The 24,186-nt window shown below is 37.7% G+C and overlaps 1 protein-coding gene across 10 annotated transcripts in view; it reads right to left on the bottom strand.

Moving 5' to 3' along the window:
• The window catches only part of NEK11 (NIMA related kinase 11), an 81,738-nt gene that overhangs the window by 11,588 nt on the left and 45,964 nt on the right, over positions 1 to 24,186 (bottom strand). For 8 of the 10 annotated variants that reach the window (XM_064415993.1, XM_064416001.1, XM_064416006.1 and 5 more), the window contains 2 exons: positions 13,805 to 13,929; positions 8,541 to 8,601 (listed from right to left, as the gene is read on the bottom strand). In XM_064415993.1, the coding sequence (XP_064272063.1) occupies positions 8,541 to 8,601; positions 13,805 to 13,929 (186 nt within the window). Of the gene's footprint in view, positions 1 to 2,603; positions 2,701 to 8,540; positions 8,602 to 13,804; positions 13,930 to 24,186 lie in introns of all 10 variants that reach the window. The other 2 variants (XM_064416005.1, XM_064416009.1) reach the window with 1 other exon arrangement.

The following is a 24,186-nucleotide window of genomic DNA, read 5'->3' as shown; positions in this document are numbered from 1 at the left end:
TGATTCCAAATATAACAAACTAGAAACTGTTGTCACTGGAGTTGGTGATTTTATCATGACTTACTGAGAGGACAGAGATTCATATTGATACTGGATGCAATCAACTGGAACAGAATGTGCAATGGTAATTGGAAAGAAAATGTCAGGGGAAATATTTAGGGGTTGTAGTGATAAAAAAGCCATTTCTTTTCACTTAAAATAGGAGGAGACCAAGTACTCCTACCTACGACATTCAAGAATATCAGTGGCTTCCTTCTATATTCCCATAAAGATTTTTAGCACAGCTTTGCTCTCACAGGAGTATCCTTGTCAAGTCTGCCATAAGAATACAGTGGAAACCTCCTAAATTGATGCTCTGATACACAGCAAGTCAAAGAAGGCATTTAGTGAGTCATGCTGCAGTAACTCAAGCAATGAGCACATAACATCTTGTCAAGTGACTGCCTTGCTACAGTGGTTTGTAAGCCAGCATTATCCACTTGTCAATTGGAAATGGCTAAAAGGTGCTTTCACTGTTAGACCCTGTGTTATTTTAGATGAATCTACCACCTTATCAGAGCCACTGACATTTTCTGCCAGCAACATCATCTGTAATACATGGGCACAAAGTTTCTTTATGAGCAGCTCATCGCACAGGAGTCTCCCTCATGAGAACCTATTGCTCCTAACATCTGAAAATGGTGCAAATCCTAAACCTTCATAGTCCTCTTTCTAGAGTGACTTGACACCCAAACAGATTTCAGTGCACCTCCACATGATCACCCCAGCTCTGCTCTTCTCTTTCCTTTTAGGAACTCCAGCTACTCAGTTTGTCTCAGTAAGACAAATCCCCCACATTGTCTCCTTTATCAGAAGCTGTCATATGGAAGACCACTCCCTCCCCCCCAAAAGTCTGCACCTATCCAAGTAAAACTGAATAGCACAAGTCTAAATTATATTAGCCTTGCTTATGTGGCACTGTTATGTGGATAACATTCAAAAACCACATCATACGAAGTTTGCTGAAGGATGGGCAAAGAAGCTGTGGCTTTATGTACTGATTCATAGCCAGATGTGCTTCCTTCCCACCACTGCAAACCTCACCTTGCCCTGTGTGCAGATTGGTCATGGATTGGCAGGGATCTCCTTGACTATGCACATGCCGAGTACTGTGCTCACTGACTTGTTCCTTAACACTTTACTTTCCAAGCAATTAAGTCCTTTCTCACCTTAACGTACTCAGAAAATGAAAAAGTCATGCTATGTTTTGGAGAAAGGACAGTAATGTGAGTCACAACAAACCATGAAAACCATGAAACAGCACTGGAAAAACAGAATTTGAAAGAAGTGATCTAATCGTACTTCAGCCCTAAAAGCAATGACCATGAAGTCCAAATATTTTAAGTTCTATCCAGAAACCATGAGAACACCAGGTGAAATCTCTAAGTTTAGTGGGCATTTTGACTAAAAATCTCACCTTGTAAGAAGCTGGGACAACATAATGCATTAATTTATTTTTATAAGTAGTTTCCATGGAAAGAGAATGGAAAGCAGTACAAGTGGAAGGCTGTGAGACCTGGGACTGATTGCACAGTAAGGGCTAAGCCATGAAGTGAAACCTTGGGAGCTGTCGCATCTTGAAATACTATAAAACCAAACAACTTCTATCAGGAGTAAATGTGATTGGTATTTTGCTGAAGTACATGGTGATTTGTTTCAGTGATTGCTATCAATGCTGTTGGAATTGTACTCATTTTCTTCAGAGAGCTCACTTAAATAACTCTTAGCATCTACTGTTTGAACTTATTTGTATTCAAACAACATCCAGCACATTATTGGTACTGTCCACCTACACAGGAGGAAAAATTGCCCTTTTTTAAAGAGTTTACATTCTGAGAGCAGTTGAATCTTGCAACGTTGTAAAGAATATTTGATCTCAGAAATAATACACATCACTATGATTATCAGATCAACACCTAAAAGAGGATGCAATCAATCTTGGAAGGCCAGAAATTACTGAGACAAGATACAGGCTCAAGATATATTAACCAGTACATTCTAGAAAGGAAGGACAGATCTTCATTTTATTAAGACACTGAAACCTTTATAAATAAAGCTGGGATTTCAGCAATGCTGAAAACAAGTAGACAATGAGTTTCAAAGGGAACTGCTCACTGTCTCATTTGAAAATCCCAGCCAACAGCAGCAATTTTGTTTGGTTTAAAACATCATATCACCATGGGAAACAAACCTACTTACTTTTCATTCCAGGCAAGAATGAAGTGCAGGTGAGGGAGCAAACATGGTGGTAATGTGTACATCTGCAGGTGATTTATGGGCATGGGCTGTGCTAATAAAGAAAGGGAAATTCAGAATGACACTGACAGCAGAGAAGGTAAACTGGATCCTGGAAGGATGTCAGTGATTGTGCGGCTTACAAGAAAACAGTCAGAACTGAGGGTCAGCTTTCATCCTCTCTGGAGGCAAGTAGGCAAGTCTCTAAACATCTTACCATCCACTTCTTTTTGTTGATGGGATTTTTGGGTTTTATTTGCTGTGCTTTGCAGTTTTCCAAATCCATATTCTTTGCCTGCACATTGGTAGCACATAAATATGCTACTTACTCCCTCATGCGTTTCAGCCTGGTCTCAGCCATTGTGCTGTTGAGAGCTCTGAGTCCCTGGGGCACCCCTGGAGACACTCTGGTGACAGTCCTCGAGCCTACAAATCAATGCACAGACACACAACCTTATTCACCTTCATCCCCTCAGCTCTATTGCAGAATCAAGGGCAGTCAGAAGGAGGAAGACTATTCCTGTTTCTCACAAGGCAGTGCCACATTAATTAAAGATGAATTAGATTATTAAATGTACATTAAGGGCAACTCCTTTCTGGGGGACAAGCAGGTTTATAGCTTAAAGGCATCAGAACTGTAATAACAAGGAATACACAAGGAATTACAATAGAAAGGAAAATCACTTGAGGAAGTTCTGGGATGGATAAACAGCCAACAAAATAAAATTTGTTTAGACAATATATATTTTCTTCCATTGTTTTTTACTTATCTTTAAGAGCAAGAACATTCTTCCTAACAGGCAAGACTCTCCTTGAGCTTGATCTTTACTGTAAACTGGAAGTATTTATCTTACAACATCAGTTCCTCCTTCTGATAAAGGTACTCTTTTTATGTATGAATATATATATATATAAACATACATGTATATGTAAATACATATATATTGTAAGAAATATACATATGCATAAACAGACATGCTCACTCTTTCTGTTTGCAGGCCTTGGGAGCAATATTTCAGGACCTAGGGCTCACGTACCACCGAGGCACTCATCCACAGGAACACAGAAATGCTGAATCACAGAGGACTGTCAGGGTTATCAGCTCAAATATGCTGCAATTTCATGTAGTCATCCCATCATACAAGTGGTTTTCCTAAGAAATTTATGTACTTTTTGCCCTAACTGCTCCCATTGAAAGACAATTTCCAAGCCTCACTGGGAGCAAGTGGCTAAAATCTCCCCCCTTATTTCCTCATAAAATTTTTTTATCAAGCAGTTCATGCTCATTTTCCTCCTGTGCCAGTCCTTTCCCTTGGCTTACACAGTTTTCCCCTTCCCTTCTGCATACACCTTTCATTTCTTCATAATTGGAAAAAGAGATCTTATTTCAGCTTTCAATTTGTTAAGCTGAACAAAGCAGCTATTTTAGCCTCTATTTGCAAATTGTTTGGCACTAGGATATCACTTCCCAAGAAAAGGAGAGGTAGCAGGGTGCAAATGTGTGGGCTGTGCCACACAGGACCCAAGTTCTGAACAGGCATGGGAGGTCTTTGCATGGGATAGGAAAAAGCCAAGAGTCAAACATGTTAACACAATGTCTTGTCTAACTGAGCACACATTCCCTTCCTACCAGGGGTTTTTAGCTTGGACTCAGCTGGGGTTTGGCTTAGTTTAGATTGCATTTGCAGGGATCACATGCAGCCAGAGGCAGCTTGCATCTCCCCTCCCTCTGTGAGCTGGTATAGACACCCCCAGAGAACACCAAATGCTTCCCTGGAATGTGTAATCATGGCTCTCCCAAAAGTTAAGCTTCTATGCCTTACACGATCCTAGACCCTGATCACATCCATTTGAATACTGACATTAAAACTTTCCATTGTGAGTGTTCCTACTGAATCACTCACAGTGAATGTCTGCTGGATTCAGAAGCTTGGAAGCACAGAAGAAATGGATTCCTGATCCTGTTAGCAGGATGGACAAACAATTGCACATTTAAAAACATTTTCCTAACTTATTTTACACCTAATGGCTAGGAGTTATCTGGTGCCCAAGTATAACTCAGGTAATAGTTAATGTAGTTTAAAATATGAAAAATTACAAGCCTAGTTCCTACTGACAACCAATTATTTCACCCATTAATGCAAAAACCATTTCCTGATTGTTTACTGTAACAGTGCACATGCACACCCACATGTTTTACATGGAGTCTGTAAGCATTCAACTCCCTCAGCAGCACTGGAAAATTCAGCTATCCTCAGGACAGCTCTGAGGAAACCCCAGGTGCTGTGCAAAGCAGTGCTTGTGACTCACTGGGCTCCTCTCTCAGCTGGCACAGTATTAAGGTCCAGATCTAGGGCTTTGGTGCTTTGAAACCAATTAAAAATTGATGCCCTGAGCACCAGTGGCATAAGGAAAATATAAACCTTGCAGTCTCTTAAAAAGGAGTATATTTAACCACAGGCACCAGATAAATTCTGGCATTACTATTATTATTACAGGATATATCACTGTAGTAAGAGCTCAGCATATTCTGTTTAGTGAATTCAGTATATTTATTACTACAATATTTCCTTCTCCTGTGACATTTCATTATTAAAGACATCCTTCATGTTTGTTTTGGGTTTTGGTTGTTTTGGGTTTTGGTGGTTTTTTTTTTTGTTTTTTTGGGTTTTTTTGGTTTTTTTTTAATTTGTTTTTTTTTTGTTTGTTTGTTTGTTTGTGTCTATGTGCAAACTCTCTATCTTTCTGTCCATTTAATACGATTTTTTGGCTACTGCAAGGCAGCACAGACTGAATATTGTAGGATGCTGCAAAGATGTGGTTAGTCATTAAAAAAATGAGTTCTCAGTGAAGACTGCTAAGAGCTTGATACATTGGTACTACAGCACACCTCAACAAATTTTGCTGGGGTGATTCATAACCATACCAACTTCTACATCAAAGGTATTTTCTTAGAAGCAGTTATTTGATTAATAATGTATTTTGCACACAGCTTCAGGCAGTTTGTGTACCCACATATCAACACACAACAAGGAGCTATGCTTCTTCAAAAAGTTACCAGATAATTATTTGCATTTTTTTTATCCAATATATCATTCTTGATCCATCAATTGAAGCAACAAGAGCACTGTCTTTTCAAAACCAGGTATTGTGGCTTTCTAAATGTATTTCAATGTCTCTCAGTGTCTAACCCAGTATTGCAGAAAGAGCACAGGGCAAAGGGCAAAAGATCTTTGTCCTCTCAGGTGACAGAGCACCAGTTGGAGGTTTGCACTGAGAATCTGTAGAGAAAGGAATTTATTCACAAGTGCATTACCTGGTAAGAGTTTTCATAAATTATGGTCCAAAGGCATTCCTACAAACATTTCTGCTAATGACTAAAGAGTAGGTGATACACATCTACTGCATCTCTTCATAAGCCATGATGTGTTGTGAAGCTGTTATCTCCACTGAATCACAAACTTATGTTTGTATTTCAGATTTCTTTTCTTTATCCTTCACTGCTACATATGAGATCCTACAATGCTTTTTTGTACGAGATATAAAAGATTAGAAACAGATGTGTTTTCTAGATTCATAAACAACACAAAGTGATCCAACTGCCCCTAACCTTCCCTTCCTTAATGCCAAGCAAATTTAGTAAATTTTAAAATGAGTTTTTCCAACTCCCTTATCTTTTGCAATTTTTTTCTGGGATCTTCCCAATTTTTCAATTTACCAGCACAGCCTAGCTTATTTCAAACACACTCCACATGGACCTTTATAGACAACACAAAAGCAATTGTGTACCACAAAAGCTCTTTTACTTGGAGTGATTCTGGGACTTCTTGAGGAGAAAATTCAGCTACCTCCCAAGTCCTTTTATAAACACTGAGGTTTATACTAAACAAATTCCACCTGTTGGAAAACAATATATATTGATTGCAACCTTTTTATCACAGCCTTTGCTGACATAAAAAAAAAAAAAAGTCTAGTGTTTTTTCTTCCTGGTTGTTCTCTAACAACCACTTGAAATGATTCATTTTGTAATACTTTAACAATGAAAGATGCTACAAGAAATTCTGTCCTGGCCAGATTCCTGCTTCTATTGCCCTATTATTGCCATGAAATCCATACTGTTTTCAGGAGTAGCCATTATAATTCTGTTACAGCTCTGTAGCCCAGCAATGTTGTACTGCCACTGCTTGTCCCAGGCCCCACATCTGGAACCGAGTCTGCAAGGCTTCAGGCTTTGTCTGATCTTGTCTGACAGAAATTTTGATTTAATTGCTTAAACTATAGCAGCAGTTCTTTGAATTACTATGTAGTGGGCTGTTTTATTTCCAGTTATTCTTGTAACATACAACCTGCTTTTTTAGATGGATTAGTAGTATTCTGTGTAGAAAGACATATTTATAACTAAATTAAATTAATATAAAGAAGTACAGATCTGGTACAACAGCAGATGCCTTGAAAAGTGGGAAGAAAAGATGAGATGTAAAGGACTACAGGCATGGGATGGCAAAAAGGGAGGCTCTGGCTAATACTGGTAATGCCATGGCTAAAACCAATGTGCTAGTGGTTAGTTAAAGAAATGCAGATCTGGAAGGGGACACAACTACCTCTAGGGTGAAAAAGACAGCAAGTACCTAACCTATATAAAATGCACTATATACAGAAAATTTTGATGTAATGGCAATACGGAACCCAGTGAAGAATATGCAAGGCATAAATGAACATTACCAAACTCATAAAAATGACCCCAACTGCAGGTTTATAGCTTGATTTTGGAAGAACTTAAAATAATGAAAGTTTAAACTTTCTAAGTGATACTGGGCATACAAAGACAAAAGGGAACCTGGAGATTTGTCTCTTATTATCATCACATATATTTCTTTGGAGGAAATCATACCTAATTACTACCTCATTTGGAAAAAGCCTGTAAGTTTCAGCACCAACTTGTTGGAAAATTTTTTGTGATAAAAGTACAATTTAATTCTTTAATATTACAATTTTTAAAAAGTCATCCTCTTGTCTCTAATACTGAATGGAGAAGATTAAGATAAGGCAGTTTTTAATATTGTTTTTAAAACACCACTGTTTGTCTTAGGCTAATATTCTTGTTTGTTCTCACCAACCTTCAAGGCAATTCCTTTCTTTAATTAAATGAAGGGATATTGAAGCACAGAGCAAATTTTTTTTAATTTTAACTTCTGCAAACCCATTGCAGACAGTGATGCTGCAAATGCACAAATGAGTGCAGAATTTGGAGACAGGGGGTTCTCTGTAAGTGTGAAGAGAAACTGGATGTAAATGTTCCTTCCTTCAGTCCTGAGAGTCTCCTGGCATGGGACCCAGAAGGTGACCAGTGGCTACAAGACTATGATGGCAACAACTTTGATTATTCCCTTTTATCCTTCTTTGGCTCTCACTTCCCATCTGCCCACGCTCACAAGCAGGGGTGAACCAGAGCTCAGCACTGGAAGAATCTCTGGAAGCAGAACTTCCTAGGAGTCTCCTGTGTTGTGGTTTTAGATAATCCCAAGTCAGGTTTATCCCAACTGCACGAGTGCAAACGAAGCAGCTCAGGGAGGCTGCAGCTCCCGTGGGAGCCTTTGGGAACCCAGCTGGCCTTTCATGCAGCTCACTCTCAGGCTGCTGCTGGCACAGTCCCCCCCGGTGGCCTCTGAGGACAGTGACTATGGCAGCCACAGGAAACAGATTTCGTTCACATAAGTTTTCTTTTTAGCTTTTAAGTAGACCACAACAACCCAGGTTTTCAAACTGTAAATTTATATACAATATTTTGCCAGAGATTTTAGGACTGAATTACTAACTTAAATTCTCACTGTTTTCTTTGTACCTGTAATGAGATACTGTTACATAAATTATTATCCAAACCTTGATAATAATTTTAAAAATATTAAATATTTTAATTCATTTTCTCTTATTGTTACCAGGATTAAAAACTATAAAATAGCTTACACATCCTCAAATATTTTCCTCTGAAGAAAAAATGACAGTAGCCAAGTTTCTAGAAGTTTTTTTAATAACATTCTATACTTCTGACTATCATGCTTTATGGTTCTATTATTTTCAACAAAAGCATTTAACTATTTATGCCTTTTCTTTTGGTATAGTTATCCTTCTTTTTAGTAGATTAAGGAAGTAATTTTCAAAGTGATCACATTTTTTGAGTTATTTTGTTGCAAAATGGAAATAGTTCGACAGTGATGCATACAGACTGCTAACAACTGCTGCTCTCTAAAGAAGATGCATCAGCTTACTGAATGAGCTGCTATCCAGGACATTCTCCAAATACTCAACCATTGCCTCCATATCACTGTCCTGTGAACAAATGAAATAGGAATAGCATTAGTGTGAGCACAAACCTAAATACAAACACTAGGTCCCAGAGGTACCATCCCACAAACACAGAGGATATCACACCAGTAAGAGTCAAGACTAGACTATAAAGAAATTACATTGCCCAGGACATTTTCTATGTTTTCTTCTCCTAAAATACTAGACTTTGGAATGATGTAATAACCAAACAACAATTTAAGTCAGATTCCTTGCAGAACACAAGTGTTTAGAACAACTGTGCATGGAATTTAAAGGAGATATATTTACTGTGGAGAGTGGTGTGCAGTCTGTGAAAATATACCAGCATTTTATCATCAGTTAGTCCTGGAATATCTAAAACAATATCACATCGAAAAAAGCAAGTATATACTTTTTAAATATGCCAAAATGTTTTATGCTTATGATAGCTGTCCACAGCAAATTAATACTTATCTTTCATGTGATTGCATCTACTTACATGTCTAGTAACAGCAACTAACTGAAAAATTTTAATTAAGAAGAGATTTTAACATTTTTATATTTCAAGTGTTCTGCTACCAAACAGATGGCTGACAGTTTTGCCATTTTAATATGAAATGCTGTTTGTGTACACGGATGAAATTTAAAGTTCTGGCCATTAAGTAATGATTGTTGTCCAGGAAGTACATCACAATTTTATGACAGTCCAAGAAAAACTTGGACTCTGAGTGTGTAGAAGCTGCTGCCATATCACATTTAACAACACAGCATTTCCTGACTATTTAAAACTGACAGTCAAAATCTCAACCTTGCCAAAAACTATGTCAAAAACCCGTATTTTTAAAAAATAGTTAGCACTCTATGCCTTTAAGACTGAAAACAATGGAATAAAAACAAACACTACTGACCTCCACTTCTACAATGGACAATCTGTTTTATATTCTTCTGTGATCTTACTAAAACACCCATTGCAAATTTCTCAACTTAGGAACTGCCAGTGCACCTAAACAGGACAATAATTGTTGGCAATGACTTCCAGCTGGTTAGGGACCTTCTGGTGCAAGTGGGAGCTGTTATGGATGAGCATAAACTAACTATTCTTTCACTCCAAGTTGTTGTATGGGCTTATATTTGAAACAGGCTCTCCTGCTTTAGCTGAGGTTTGCAAGGCAGGAATCAGGTCCTTGGCTGGCCATTACAACAGGAAACCCACAAGCTCATAGGTTCAAAGGAGCTTCTTTGCCCTTTTGGAGCAGCCTGTGGGGTCCTGATTAGATCAAGTCAGCACAAGGATTTCCAGTTCTGCAGCCAGGAAATACTAGGAAATGCATTCATTATGTTAATATACACAGTACATACTGAATATTGAATTAAGATAGTATTACAGATATAATTTCTCTGTACTTCTAAAAAAAAAAAAAGAACCATTAGGACTTCATTAAAAAGATTTCATTAAATCTTTTTCATTCAAAACTAAAAAGTTATATTGATTTTCTGCTAATATTACTCCATAATTATTTTTATTTTTATTATCACTAACAGTTAACCACAAATCTACAGACAGATAGACAAAATATAGTAAATAAGTATATACAACACTGTTGCTTTAATAAAACCTTTCTTAAACATTTTTTTTAATGGGATAAAGCCTGTAATTCCCAAACTTTTGACTTCTCACAACAGGACATCATATTTATTCCAATTATGAAAACAAAGCTGGTTTCTTCTCTTTATGCTGTAAGGCAAAAGATGTATTTTCACCTCTTCATCACTCCTGTCTTTTCCCCACTTGGGTTTAGCACTGGAAGAGGATTTAGCTGTTTCATTTAATATATTTCGTTAATCTTTCTCTCTCTTTTTTTTTCTTTTTTTTTTTTTTCAGAGAAAGCAAAGCCCTACAGAATTGTCAAGGGACTGTGACAGATGCCCAGAAGAGAGGCACTCCCATGCATAAGGGCCAGTGTGGGTGAATGCTTGCACATTGCAGATTCAGAACAAACATCCCCATTTCTAACAGCCACAAGCCATGCCAAAACATATGTTAGGAATCCAGTTGAGCATCTTAGGGGTCACAGCACACAGGCCACTCAGAGCTGCTGGAGCTATGATAATTTATGTCAGCTGATTGCCTGGCTTGACAATCTCAGGAGCAACTTGGAATTTGAAAATAGGAACCTACTGTATCACAGTAGTGGACTTTGTCATAGTGGAGAGGGTGCATTTGTTATTATGGTCACTGAGAAAAATCACTAAGAGCATGGTGATGAACTGCAGTAAAGAGCATCCACCCACATCTCAGCTAAATCAAAACCAATGGAAGCTTCATTACACACTAACTATTCAAGATGAAACCTCTGTTAAGCATCACACATTACAATGTTTTTTAAAACAGTTTGTCATTATCTTTTATGATTTTCCCCTAATTAGAAGCTGGTTCTCCTATTAAAAATACATGTAGAAAAGAACTGGCTTGAAAAGGTGGAGGTGTGGAAAAGTAATTGGCCAATTGCTGCTTGAAATCTGTCAATGTGCATTCTGCTCCAAAAGAAAGGTACAAAGGACACTAAACTCCAGTGCTGGAAAATGCATCTGAAATCAGATTGGCTGTACTGAAAGGTACCAACATGAGAAAAAAAAGTGTCTCAGCTCCCATCCTAAACCTTCAAAATTAAAGTGTTTCAGTGCCTAATTCTACCTTCATAAATGGTCTTACATCCCATGTGAGGCTGCTACTTCTCAGTCTGTCTTGGCATCTGTGGGAGCCTAATGTAGCTTGAATAAATAGTTCATATCCCTTTCTACATCTTCCACCTTAATATATTGTTCATAAAGATGACTTTTCTGACCCCATGCTACTGCATGAGCATTGGAAATGTTTTTAATCCTTGTTTGAAATATTGGGGTCACCAGAGAGCACCACCAGATGAAGCATTTCTGCACTTTCTGCACAGAAGTAACTAGTAAAGCAATCTTGGGATTGGAAATCTAAGAGATTTGCAGAAACTACCTTACTGTGTTGCAGTAGAATGATTTCTTTTTACCACACACCTCCAAAAGCTTAGTTTAAGGTATCTTTGAAGAAAGGATTTAAGAGTATGAATCCCATCATAGAAGTAGGAGTTTTGGTATTAAGTAAATGACTGCAGAAGTAAACCTTTGCTATTCTGGTAGGATTTGAAGCTTATTATTAATACTGAGCATGATCCCACCTACCTTTGAGTGGGATTCATTTCACATAACTATTGATATCCAAAGGAAGACGTTGTGTGCATGTTAATAACTGTAAATCCCTTTATAATCACCAAAGAGGGACCTCTCTGCATATTCCATCCACCCTGCATTAGATGTTTACTCCCTAATAATGCTTGCTTACTTCCCCTCACAGTACTGCCTTTCTGTTTGTTGGGTTCAGACAAAGATGTTCAGATTTGCACTGGTATGTTGAGTTTGCTTTCTCCTCGGATTTACTGCAGAATTTTTCACTTAAGAAAGCAAAAATTTCTTATTTTCACTTCCCAAAAAATAGAAAGGGTAATTGTGTCAATATCCAAAAACACACTTATTGAATATCTTAAGGTGACAGAGACAATGGGGTGCCAGTGGGATGGCTCTTCCAGCCCACCATGCTGGTTCTTATTATGAGATTTTTAGTCAGTCCAACATGAGGGACTGTTGCAGCTCACATCTGAATGCCAACACCTAATTTATTCTGCATTACTGAGAAATCTATTTTTGTCTTCTGCCCTTCATTAATTCTAAGCAGCAGTCTGCCTGCTCAAAACCACTACTGATTGACACTTAATGATACCATGAATGAAAGTTGAACGAAAATTTCAAAAGGCATTCTAAAAATGAGAAATTGTCTGATGAAAAGGAGCAGTAATTTCGTTTTCAAGAGTACCTTGTGGTAGACTTTCTGTGCAATGGTTTCTATGTGCTATGGGTAAGCATAAATGCAGCAAACTTAAAAAAGGTATTGTCTAAGATAATCCACTGTTTTACAACTGAATAACAATTTCTTTAGACAACTATTGCACAAACTGCTCCTGAATTCTAAGGTATCCTGTGTATTTAATTTGACAATTAGGAGGACATGTCTAGATTGAATGGAGCTGTTTCTGAGTAAACTTCAAGTTTTACTTGTGGGACAATTTCAGGATCCCCTGCTGCTGTGGTAGAAGTAGAGTTCTGATTTCTCACACTTTATTTTTACCTTAAAAACTACATCTCAAAGAAGCTATTAGCTCAAATTTTTCAAAAAACACAAGTTATTTATAATTTAGTGAAGAGTATTAGTCTTCTTGGCCAGTTCCCTGAAATGCAGAAGACATCACATGCTGTTCTGCAAACTTTGCACATGATCACAGAATAAAGTTACTGTTCCTAGGCAGAACCAGACAGTACCATTCAGAGGCACTGCAGGCCATGCTTGAAACTGGAGGCCCGTGGGAGAAATTAATAGTTCCTGAATGCCTTAGAAAGATCCACTTTCAGAACTGCCTCAGGCACTTAAGTTTATTGATTTCACTGAGACTTGATCACTGGAGACAAGATTCATCTCAGCTCATTCTGATCAGATCTAAATTAGGTGCCTTTTGCAATAATCTTCAACCTTCACACTGCAATCCCTGACTTTCTTGTGGCAGCCTTAACTGATAAAGCTACTTTAAGCCTTTCAACAATAAGTTTCCTCTTCACTGACACTTTCTGTGAGGTGGGAAAGTCTACAGATTTGCTGATCTGCAGCTGTTTTGCAGCTGTTTAGGCTCACCATTCATCACATTGTCCTAGAAAATACGTCTAATATAGGCAGGAACTAGAGCTGACTATCTTTGCCTTTGGAATTAGAGCTGGAACTTAGATCTTATGCTTGAAGTATACCTTCAGCTTTAATTTCTTTCAAATCATAGCTGGCATTTGAGAGGATTCCACTCTGAGTGTTTTAGAGTCACAAGAATTGTTTCTGACAATGATCTACCTTAAGGCATTCATGGCAGTATTACCTTTAAACTTGAAGGAATGCAAAAATCTTTCTCATCAATATCTTATAATACACATATAATTAATTCATGGTATTGATATATACACACTCTCCTTAAAAAAAAAAAAAAAAAAAAAAAAAAAAAAAAAACAGCAATGCCAGTAGGACAAATTCTGGGAAGGAACTCAGTTTTCTCATGGAAAATAAGCATCAAGTGTATACATGGTTCTCATAGGTCACATGTACCTCGTGATTTGTCTTAGAGACTGTCCATGACAATTCTGCATCTTCCTCCTCTTCACTGTCTTCTGAACAGGATTCAAACTCATCTTTATAATATTCTTCTGCAATTTCTGGGTCTTCAGGGATCTCTAAAGGCAATAATGAGTTTATAGCATATATAGAGAAAAAAAAAGAGTGATCTGAAAAAGATATAAATGAGCTTTATAGCCCCAGTGTTATATCAATAGCAATGCGTTCTGTAATTGAAAGCAAAGGATGGGTTCTCAGAGTAAAATGTTTGTCTTTAGTGATATGATAAGCAGTATTAAAGCTGTCTCTGGCAAAGTGCAAATCCTCATCATGTGTGAATTAATGAACCTAAGGGATCTATATTGATATTGCACTAAAATCTCTAAACTATACAATAAATCAGGCTGGAAGTGACCTTATGGCATCATTAAGTCAAAGCAGGGCCAGTAATGAATTGAATCCAGCTTTTGTGAGTCGAAATTATAACTCAGTTTTGTTTTCTCTAACACATATAACTTGTGGTAAATACTAACTGCTAAGTTAAAATGGAAAATAATATATATCATGTATATTTTTAAAATATATGAGAACTTAAATCTATATATTTTCCAAAAATTTATTGAAGAAAAACTACAATAAAATAAAAGAAACTGGTATAAAATCAAGCTATGCATACTTTGGTGTCATGCTCTCTCAATTTATTGCCATCACAAGTTTTAGTAATAGCAGTGAGTGCAATATTAATATGGCCAATGAGCCCATGAAGTACAATAATTGGCATTAAAACTCAACACATTCATCACAGCTTGAAAGACACTCCAGCCACTCTGCAGTGGGTGAAATCCTTTGGCATCCCAGACTCTGTATGAAAGAATCAGTGAAACAGCTTGAAGTCTGATTGCATCTCCTTCAGGGAGATATTAGTACAAGAAATGTTAGTTGAAGACAAAAAATATTTAATGTTCAGCTGTTATAAATCATCATTGTCATTGTCATAATTTTAGCTAATGCTAATTTCAATCACTCTCCTCAATTAAGTCTGCCCCTTTAGAGAAATAAGAACTATCTTAAATTTTACTGCATTTAAATAAATGAAGTTCAAACAATATTAGATTAAAATTATTAATCGATTTTTAAATTGTTTTACATGGATAAAAACCCAAAAGGATTTAAACAGGGGTACGCAATTAAAATCCATATAAAATACACTTGAGTTTGGGCAGGAGCAATAATTCTAATCTTTAAGGTGAAAGAAAGAGAACTCAGAAAAAATAGTGTAGCTATCTGCAGAATTAGATGGTTAAGCTCTCCTGTTGAGATATAAGGTCTACTATCTATTGTCTCCAAAGTAATTTCAAAAATACTTTCTTTCTTTATAAACCTGATTTAGCTCCAAAATGCTGACACATTTTCACTCAGGTTTCTGTTTTAAGATATTAATGGAAGATGCATAAAAGCCCCATGCTCCACTGTCACAATTTCTAATCCTAATCCTTCCTGTTTCTATTTTTCACCTTTCTTAATTTGAGAAAACAATCAAACAAACACTAGATCAAGACCTGAGTTTCCAGAAGAACACCCCCAACCCAAAAACATTTTCTCACAAAGAAAGCATTTAATTGCTTGAGTTCTACAAAGTGCCATTTGATAAGAAGTCCAGCACTTTATTAAAAAGAGAATCTTAAATATCATCCTTTCTCTGTGGAAAGAATGCCACAAAATTAAGATACATCTCCTTTTCCATGTGAGGTGATAATTTTTTCTTTCTTGCAGAGAGGCAGTCATCCCAGTGATTAGGATAATTTCATCAGGTTCATCTGCATTCTGTCTATGTGCATTCAAATACATATAAAAGAGCCCATTTATTATGTTGTAATACAAACATCAGACTACGCTGGTGTTTTCTGAGTCATCTTCTCCCACATTCTGCACTTGTTTATTGCTGTACTAAAAAATGCAAACCTCCTCTTTCCAACAAAACAAGGTATCAAAATCAGACTTTTTACTCATCACTGGAACTTTAAAATGCCTGATCTGCCTACTGTAAGCTCTATACTTTGTGAGCAGCCCATCACCACAGAAAACTGGTGATGCCCCTGAACTATGCAGAGAGGCTGGCAGTGGCTGTATTCCACTGCCATGCCAGCCTTTGCATCCTTGTTGGCATTATTCACCTCACCATTTGTGAAGTTGGTTTGACAGCTGTTCATAGAGAGTCAGTTAATCCGAGTTTAGTAATACAATTTGAAATGCTAGTTCAGATGCTGGAGATGTCCCAGGGTATACAAGTTTACTGGCCCCAATTCAGAAACCAATTCCAAGTGGCATTTCTGAAAGAAGACAGTATGTCCAGTGCAGGGGAATTTGGCATTTACCCAATAAAAGTTCTTAAAACTTTTTGGTTTTATGGCTGGCATCTTTAAAGAAGGAGCCTTCAAAGCACTTACACATTTATTTAAACTGTTTTCATATAACAATTCTTTGAATCTTACCAAAGTAGAGCCAGCTCCCAGTCCTCCATGTATTACAGATGCACAAGACATTCTCTGGTTCTCTGAATAATTGTCTCAGTACAGAACAGCTTATTGAGCTGAGACCCAGGATCAGACAAATTTCAAGAACAGATCAGGGGGATTTGGCACAGCAGACACCATAAATCAGCCTGGCAAGCTATACCTGTGCTGGCCTAGTATAGTCCAAGTGCAGACAGCTTGAGTGAGTTGGTATTTTCAGCTCAGGGCAGGCGCTGTCAGGGGAGTTCAGGCCCCACAAGCTTCCATTTCCATGTCTGCAGTCCATTCACTAGAATATTTGCTACCTGAGTTTTCCCATAATTCCATATGATTTCATATACACCTCCAATTTCCACAAACCAGGTGACAAAAGACTGCTTACTGCTCCCATTCCTAAACATTACTAGTTAAGTTGCACACTTAGTAATGTAGCATGGAAGAAAGTTCTTTGGTTTGTGTTTTCATAGAAGTATTTTTAATAAAAATGTTGGTCTTTGGGCTAGGCTGTTTGACCTCTATTTGACCACTGCAAATCCTAGCATGGACTCTGGTGACAGGACCTTGACTCTCTCCTTCGTTTTGATAAATAAAATAAATATTTAGCCTATTTGTGCCTGGGAGGTACTTGGGTAAAGAAGTGGTGTTAGTGAGGGCAATGCCAAGACTATTGTGCTGAAAGAGGAAACAAAACTGCTGCTGCAGAACCCAGGGGACCCTGCCTCTGTTTTGACAGCTGGACTGGCATCCAGCTGAGCATCTCTGATGCAGCATTCTCACATTCTCCATAGGGAGCACAAGGAAGGGTCTGTAGAGCTGTTTCTGCTCCCTCACGCCCCCATATCTCTTAGATGGTCACTGAAAGCACCTTGTGCTTTATCCAGCTGTGTGTATTGCACCAAGGCCAGTCACAACAGCTTTTATTTGCTTACAAAGCACTGAATTCAAAACAAACTCAGCTGTTGCTTTGGTATTGCTAGATGGTTTAGGCATAGCATTGAGACACTTGATACTTGTTATTAGATATTCAAAAGAAAACAAGCTTTGAATAAAACCATTCCTCTTTAGAGATCTTTCTATACAGTAACATTACGCTAATAGTGGAATGAATCCATTATCTAAAAAATCATAAAAGCATGGTTATTTCCCAAGAAGACAAGCTAAACAGAAAACAGAGGAATGTGATAGTTGTAATATTTTCCTTAAACCCACCAAGAGCATGTTTCAGGTAGCATGGTAACTCAGCAACAACAATTTTCTCCAAAGAGATGAAAATACTTTGATAAATATCTTTAATTTTCTTCTGCCTCAAACTCATACTTGTCATTGTTGCATTGATGTAGTATTCCCACATCCCAGAGCATGCAGAAGACAATAAGTAAGGCCACTTTTATTAAAAGGGAAAAAAAAAAACAGGAAAAGTAAATAAGAAAACAGAATGGTGCAACATATGTAAATTTTCACTATTTGTATTCACAGTAATAGAGTCACACTACTCTCAAGGACTACTGTACTTCTTTGATCGAAAGTCTTCATCGCATCTCTGGCAAAAGGCACATTTTCTCAGCTACCACATTCCTACCTTAAAGAAAAAAAATTGCTCCAGTTTCATATTGTTACACTCTTCAATCTGCACAGCATCACACAGAGGAAAGTGAGGAGCAAATCACTCATCTGCTCTGACACACACTGTCATAATGGACACATAATGGACTCCCGAGATGGTGACATGAATCTGGACACCAGAAAGCAGTGTTACTACACCTCTGCTACCACAGACTGACACAGAGAACTCAGAAAATTGAGAGACAGGACCAGGACAAAGGTCCTGGCAGGACCCCACCAGTACCACATAGGTACCCTTGATCCTTTCCTTTCTGTGGAAATGCATCAGCAAACACCAGTTTGATCCCATATGAGCAGGTGTTACCTACGGGAGCAGATCCACAGTGGCACCCAGGCTGGGCATTGCCTGGGTGCAAGAAGGGACTGGGAGAGCAGAGTCCCTTCAGCCCTGAGAAGGGAAGGTAAAGGGGAAACCTTGCTGCTGTCTATGCCTATCTGATCAGAGGAAAAAAGGAAGATGGAGCCTGTCTCTTCACAGAGCTGACATAGGACAAGACACAACAAACATCTGGAACATCCTAAAGTCCAATTTGATATAATGAAAAGAAAAGAAAAGGAGTGTGATCAAATACTGGAACAGGGCTTAAAGAATAGAATATACAAGAGCTCAATCAACCCTTGGAGGTGTTCAAAATTTGGTCAGACACCCCTAAATAGCCTGATCTGAAAAGAACGGCTTGGAGCCATTGAGGGAATTGGACTAGGCTGCCAGGGGTTCCTTCCAACCTAAATTATTTTATAATGCTGTGGCTGTTTGATTCCTCACAAACAGTTCAGAATCTCCTCAGATCTATTTGTCTATGCACACATATTTAACATACACGCTAAACAATCCAAGCAGAAACTTAGGAGCTGACAAGAGGAGCTGGTGCACAGGGCTGGGCAGCTCTCTTCATCAGTTATCACAAAAGGAGAAAACAGAAAGGAAGAAAACATAAGGAGCTGAAGCATCATCAGTAGGAGAGATTTTTGAAAAACACAGATATGTTTCCCTGAGCTACATCATCCTGAATGAGAAATTCTACGACAAAGGAGATCAAGGGCTCTGTGACCCTCTGCAGCTCAGGACAATACCCATATGATTAGAAAAAATAAAATAACTTCTTTATAATAATCTAAGCTCAGTCAGATTGGTTTGGGGGTTTGAGGTGCTTTTTTTTTTTCCCTGTGCAAGACAAACCCTTCAACTTTAGAAGTTTCAGTCAAAGAGAATCACCATCCTTTGCTCAGGTATAGATGATATATGCATTTTCAAGCTCTAAAGATTCATTGTTCAGAAAGACAGTGGAATCTTTTGTCCATCTCTTCTAAACTAGGTTGAAAGAGACACTCAGAACAGACATTTAAGAAATGAACTAGGGGATGTGCTCATGAAAGTTCTGCACAATCCTTCTGGAGAAGCACAAAGGGACTATGAAGTTGTTAAATTAATCATCTTCTGACATGGCCATGTGCAGCTTAGACATAAAGTGAGTTCTTCTAAATGAGAATTAGAAACATAACAAAAATTTAAACTATAATATTTTATAATTTTCCTCTTTGCATTTTAAAAGAAGTAAAAATTTCAATTATTTTATGGGTGCCACTGAGTGAAGAACTACCTATTGTGAAATGGCTGGAAAAAGAGATACAGAGGGTGTAAATCTAAGTGTCCTTATGGGAATCATCTACTACTTGATGTTAGAAAGAAAGTAGCAAGTTTCAAAGTGTTTATCCAAGGAAAAATTACCTTTTTTAACCAAAATTAAATTTCCAAGAGAAATATTTTATTTGAAGGACACAGTTTTTTTTCCCCTAAGCATTCTACCACCTGGTATTTTTTCAGTAACTACAGAGACAAAGCATGAGAGGAAAAAAGAAGTTCTTAGAAGGAGTGGTTAACAGAAATGAATAGCAAGAAGGAAGACTTTAATCACATTTTTCCCTAGTTTTCTGAAAAATTTGTTGTTTTTCTTCTGATTTCCTAGTTGTCACATATATAGAACTGGGAGCTCTGGTAGGCAGTGATGATAAAGATGAAGCCATGCTGCCTTTCAGGGATGATTTAAAGACCAGCAAATCTAAAAATTTTCCAAATATTCAGAAATCTTTTTACTAATGATGGGTGAATAAAGAGAAAGAACAATGCAGTGATTTAGTCAATAACAGGGAGCACTGAGTGAGTTTTGGAAGCCATTTCATTTATTAGTGCAAAAGTTGCCCTACTACTTGCACTGCTTCCAGCAGGAACAGACCAAGAGATGTAAGTTGAAGGAAGAGTGACCTAATGACACCAACTAAAAAACTATCTTACTCCCTGAGTTATTTTAACTTTTTTTATCAGTCAAATTGTACTTTCCAATAAAAAACTCAGATTTCCTCCTGAATCTGGCAGATACCGACCTCCTGACACTTTCCCTTTCAGTCTGACAATAGTGTTGGGAAAGAAAAAGTCCACATGTTAACACAAAGACTGCCCCTTAAGAGACTCACTTCCTTGTCCCTGAGATTTGGTTCAAGAATGCCATTTTAAGACTTAAACTGGGGGCATTTTCACCAGAAGTTACAGAAAGAGAAGAAAACAAATGAGAATGGCTCATATCCAAACTTGGTGTAACCATTTGTGCACACAAGAGTCTGGATGTAGCAAAGATGCAAAATGCATTTTCTTTAGATATAAGCAATAAGTCATATGTTGAACAAGTTAGAAAAACAAGCAAATTATTGAAACAAAGCAAAAAGGTTTTGAGCCCTTATAGACCTAGATGAAATTCACTTGTGAAAGCACATATTTAAAAGATCACAGGGGCACCCTTTGCTCCGTGAAGCAGAAAATACAGCAGGAGAATTCAACCAAGCTCTTCACTGCTGTCACCTTCTCATTCCTCCACCCAGTTGTCTGACAGCCACATGCAGTGAAAGCTAAACTGGCAGAATATACAAACTAATTCAGCATTTACAGCTTCTTTCAGAGCAAATTCTTCCTCACTTGGAATTGCCCCCAGCTTCTTGCATCACCATTTGTCTCAGCTCCCCAGAAATGCCCTCTAGTTTGATAAGTAAGCCATAAAACTGTGACTGGGGCTGGACTGGGAGTCCTTATAAAATGTTTTTCAACACCAGCCTGTTCACTGATGCTTTGTTTGCAGCAAAAGCCTGGTGCATCTTTATTTATATTAGTTTAACCTCATGTCTAATGTGCAGTATAAAGCTATGTTGCTCTGCATGTAGGTCAACTTGGAATAGGAACTAGCATCTTTCTAAGGAAGATTTAAAACACTGGAATTATCTGAAAGTATCTGCTACAGAATCCAGTATGCAGGGGGTTTTTGACATATACAATCTCAGTGCATTTGCTTCTAATTGCTTCCTAAATTTACAGAGTGTTTCATAAATGTTTTTTAACATAACGCTTTGGAAGGAGTGAAGGGGATTCCTGTGCCATTTTTAAAAAGACTAGGCCAGAATAATTTTAACTGTAGTCACTGACCAAGGTGAATTTTGAGATAGACTCTCTTTATCAATGCCAAAATAAACCAGTCAAAAAAATAGATTAGGGAAAAAGTAGGAGCTATACAGTAACATAATTTGCTCTCCTCACACTGAAAGTATTTGGGCTTTTTTTTACATAACTGCTGCATAAAGACTTCATTCTTGCAAGCTTCCCTCTGTGAATCTGCAAGTGCAAGTCTTCTTGTAAGAAGCAAGCTCTGAATTTTTGTGAAGCTATGAAAATATTTTAGTATCTAGGCATGTTGAAGAGGAGATAGATTTGGAAAAGGTTTCCTGAGGAGCTTAGGGCTAGAGTTCAACTCCTGCTCTCCAAAGGCAATACTTGAAGGGAAGAACTTCTTAAATAAGAGCAATAATGCTTTAGTCAATGATAAAAAAGGAAAAAAATCATTGATTAATTTTTCACTTTCTGGGTAAAATATGCAAACTTCATTAAATCTTGATTTTGTTATAATAAATCAGATTTAGTATTGCTTTAATTGAATCTGGGACAAGTTGGGCTCAGTGTGAAACCGAGCAATGAAAACAAGAGACAGATGAGGAGGTCAGAGGAGCACGCTACGCCCTCAGATCCTGCAAGAGCCTCAGGAGTTTGTCACCCCATGTTCCAAGGACAAGTGTAGGACTGGTAACTGCAAATGCCAGAACTCAACCAGTGAGTTTCTCTCCACAAGCATCCCACGCTATCATTGCAGCAAGTCAGGGAATAAGTCTTATGATCCTGGAAGTAGGGTAACCACAAGGAAGAGGAGACCCATGGTTAACCACAGCAGAACTCACAGCAATGCTGTCCTCTTAATCGAGACAAGATTTCCTGGTTACAAAGCACAATGTAAAAAGGATAATGTAACAAGGATAATGCAGAAAGGTGCTTAGTGCCACTTATTTTAAGTACTATCCTGCTTTATTTTGACTTGCCAGACTGAAAAGCAAGACAAGACTTGATTTTCCTCAAAGCCTTTGAGCAGTGTGATCACTTGTATGGTCATCTTTAAGAGCGTTAGTTATCCATTTCACAAGCACCAAAACAAAGGTGTGTGTGCACAGATGCTGGAAGATCTGCTCAGAAATATTACAGGGTTTTAACCTTCCAAGATTTACAAAACTACCTTGAAAATCCTTCAACACAGTTTGTAAAGATAACAGGCTAGGAAAAAGGCACAGTATTTTATAATGTGTGAACATTTCCTATTTGAAGGCCAACTGAACTTTGCCCACTTGAAAGTCAAAGCAATATACCCATAACTTAAAACTAGCCATGGAGACATAGCAATAATGTACACAATTACTGTAACATACTTAGCTATTTTGAAACTGTAATGAAATCAGGGGGTTGCCAGGCATAATGTATTACAAGATATTAAGCTAAGGAATTCAACAAGTTATAATCTTGTTGAATACAGAAACAAAAAGCAATATAATACAGATCAGAGAGATCATATAATGTGTCCCTTTATTCATATGGCTTTAATTTGTTACTTTATTTTTTCTGTACAAAGAATTTAAATACCACAAGTACTTAACTGAAGCTATTCTCCTCTTTTAACTTGACCCCTTCCCACACAAAAACATGTTTATTAACTGCAGTAGAAGTTTATGAAGAGCTGGGAGTCTTACAAAAATGGATGTGAACACAACAGAAGCCCCAGCTGGCAATCCAAAAATGCAGGATATAATATTTTATTACTGTTCCTTATGTCCAGTGTTGTTTTGCTTTGGCTTTCTTTCATTCCAGGCAATGAGGTGGTACAATGAGGACAAGCCTTTAAAATATAGATACATATATAATTTCTTTAATACCTTTTTTAAAAATAAATCCTCTCCACCCTTGTTTACCATGTCTCATCAGCTGTGAGACTGATGCAAATATAAAGTGGCAATTTCAGCCATGAATGCCAGTGCATAATTTTAAGTTTTCATGCCTGTTAGAGGGTGGCTTGTGGAATTTAACTCTCCTTATGGTTCCTGTAAAAGGTCTGGGCCTTTGGTAGCCTTGCATCCAGTTTATCTTTCAACTGTAACCACTGATCCAAACCAGAAGGATCAACAATGATGGTAAGGAAATGGTAGATTTGTTGCATTTGTAATTGCACTGAATTATCCAGAAGCACTTTTAGATACAGCTTATGATTTTGTAGCCAATTTCAAGGCAAGCTCACCTGTAGAAATTGAATCAGAAACCCCGAACCTTTAGCTATTACTGTTGTATAACAGGATTATGCCTTGCTCTTCATGCTATTTTCAGCTGCAAAGACTGAGTTCCTCTACCTAGAGGATTTCCTATCTAGTAAACTAAGACATTTCTGATATTCTACACTACTTTCCCAGATGGGTGGGTACAATGCATGGTCTGATACAGATTTCTCTGGATTCTTTACACTAAGTCCCCATAAGCAGTGTTTCCTAATTTATTCAATATCTCTGCAAACTTAGCCAAGTCAAAAGGAATCAAGTTGTACAAAGAATTGAGAGGAACTATGCTGTAAAATCTGGCTTCACTAGAAGACACTGCAACCAAGGTGAAACCACCTGCACCCAAATAATTAATGTGATGCAGTGAGAGATCTGCCATTACCTAGTCCAGTGTGTAGTAGCCCACACAAAAAAGATGAGGTGGTCTATCAGTGGAAAATCAAGGGCAAAGATGACTTTCTGCAACCGAAAATGCCAGTATCCAGTACTCTGGAAAAGGGGGTATCTGCTTCTCTGGTTATTCTTTTTGAATCAGAAAAGTGGATGACAAGCTCA

This window comes from Passer domesticus, chromosome 1, assembly GCF_036417665.1.
Source record: "Passer domesticus isolate bPasDom1 chromosome 1, bPasDom1.hap1, whole genome shotgun sequence".
Lineage (NCBI taxonomy): Eukaryota > Metazoa > Chordata > Aves > Passeriformes > Passeridae > Passer > Passer domesticus.
This window is presented reverse-complemented; position numbering and strand designations above follow the sequence as displayed.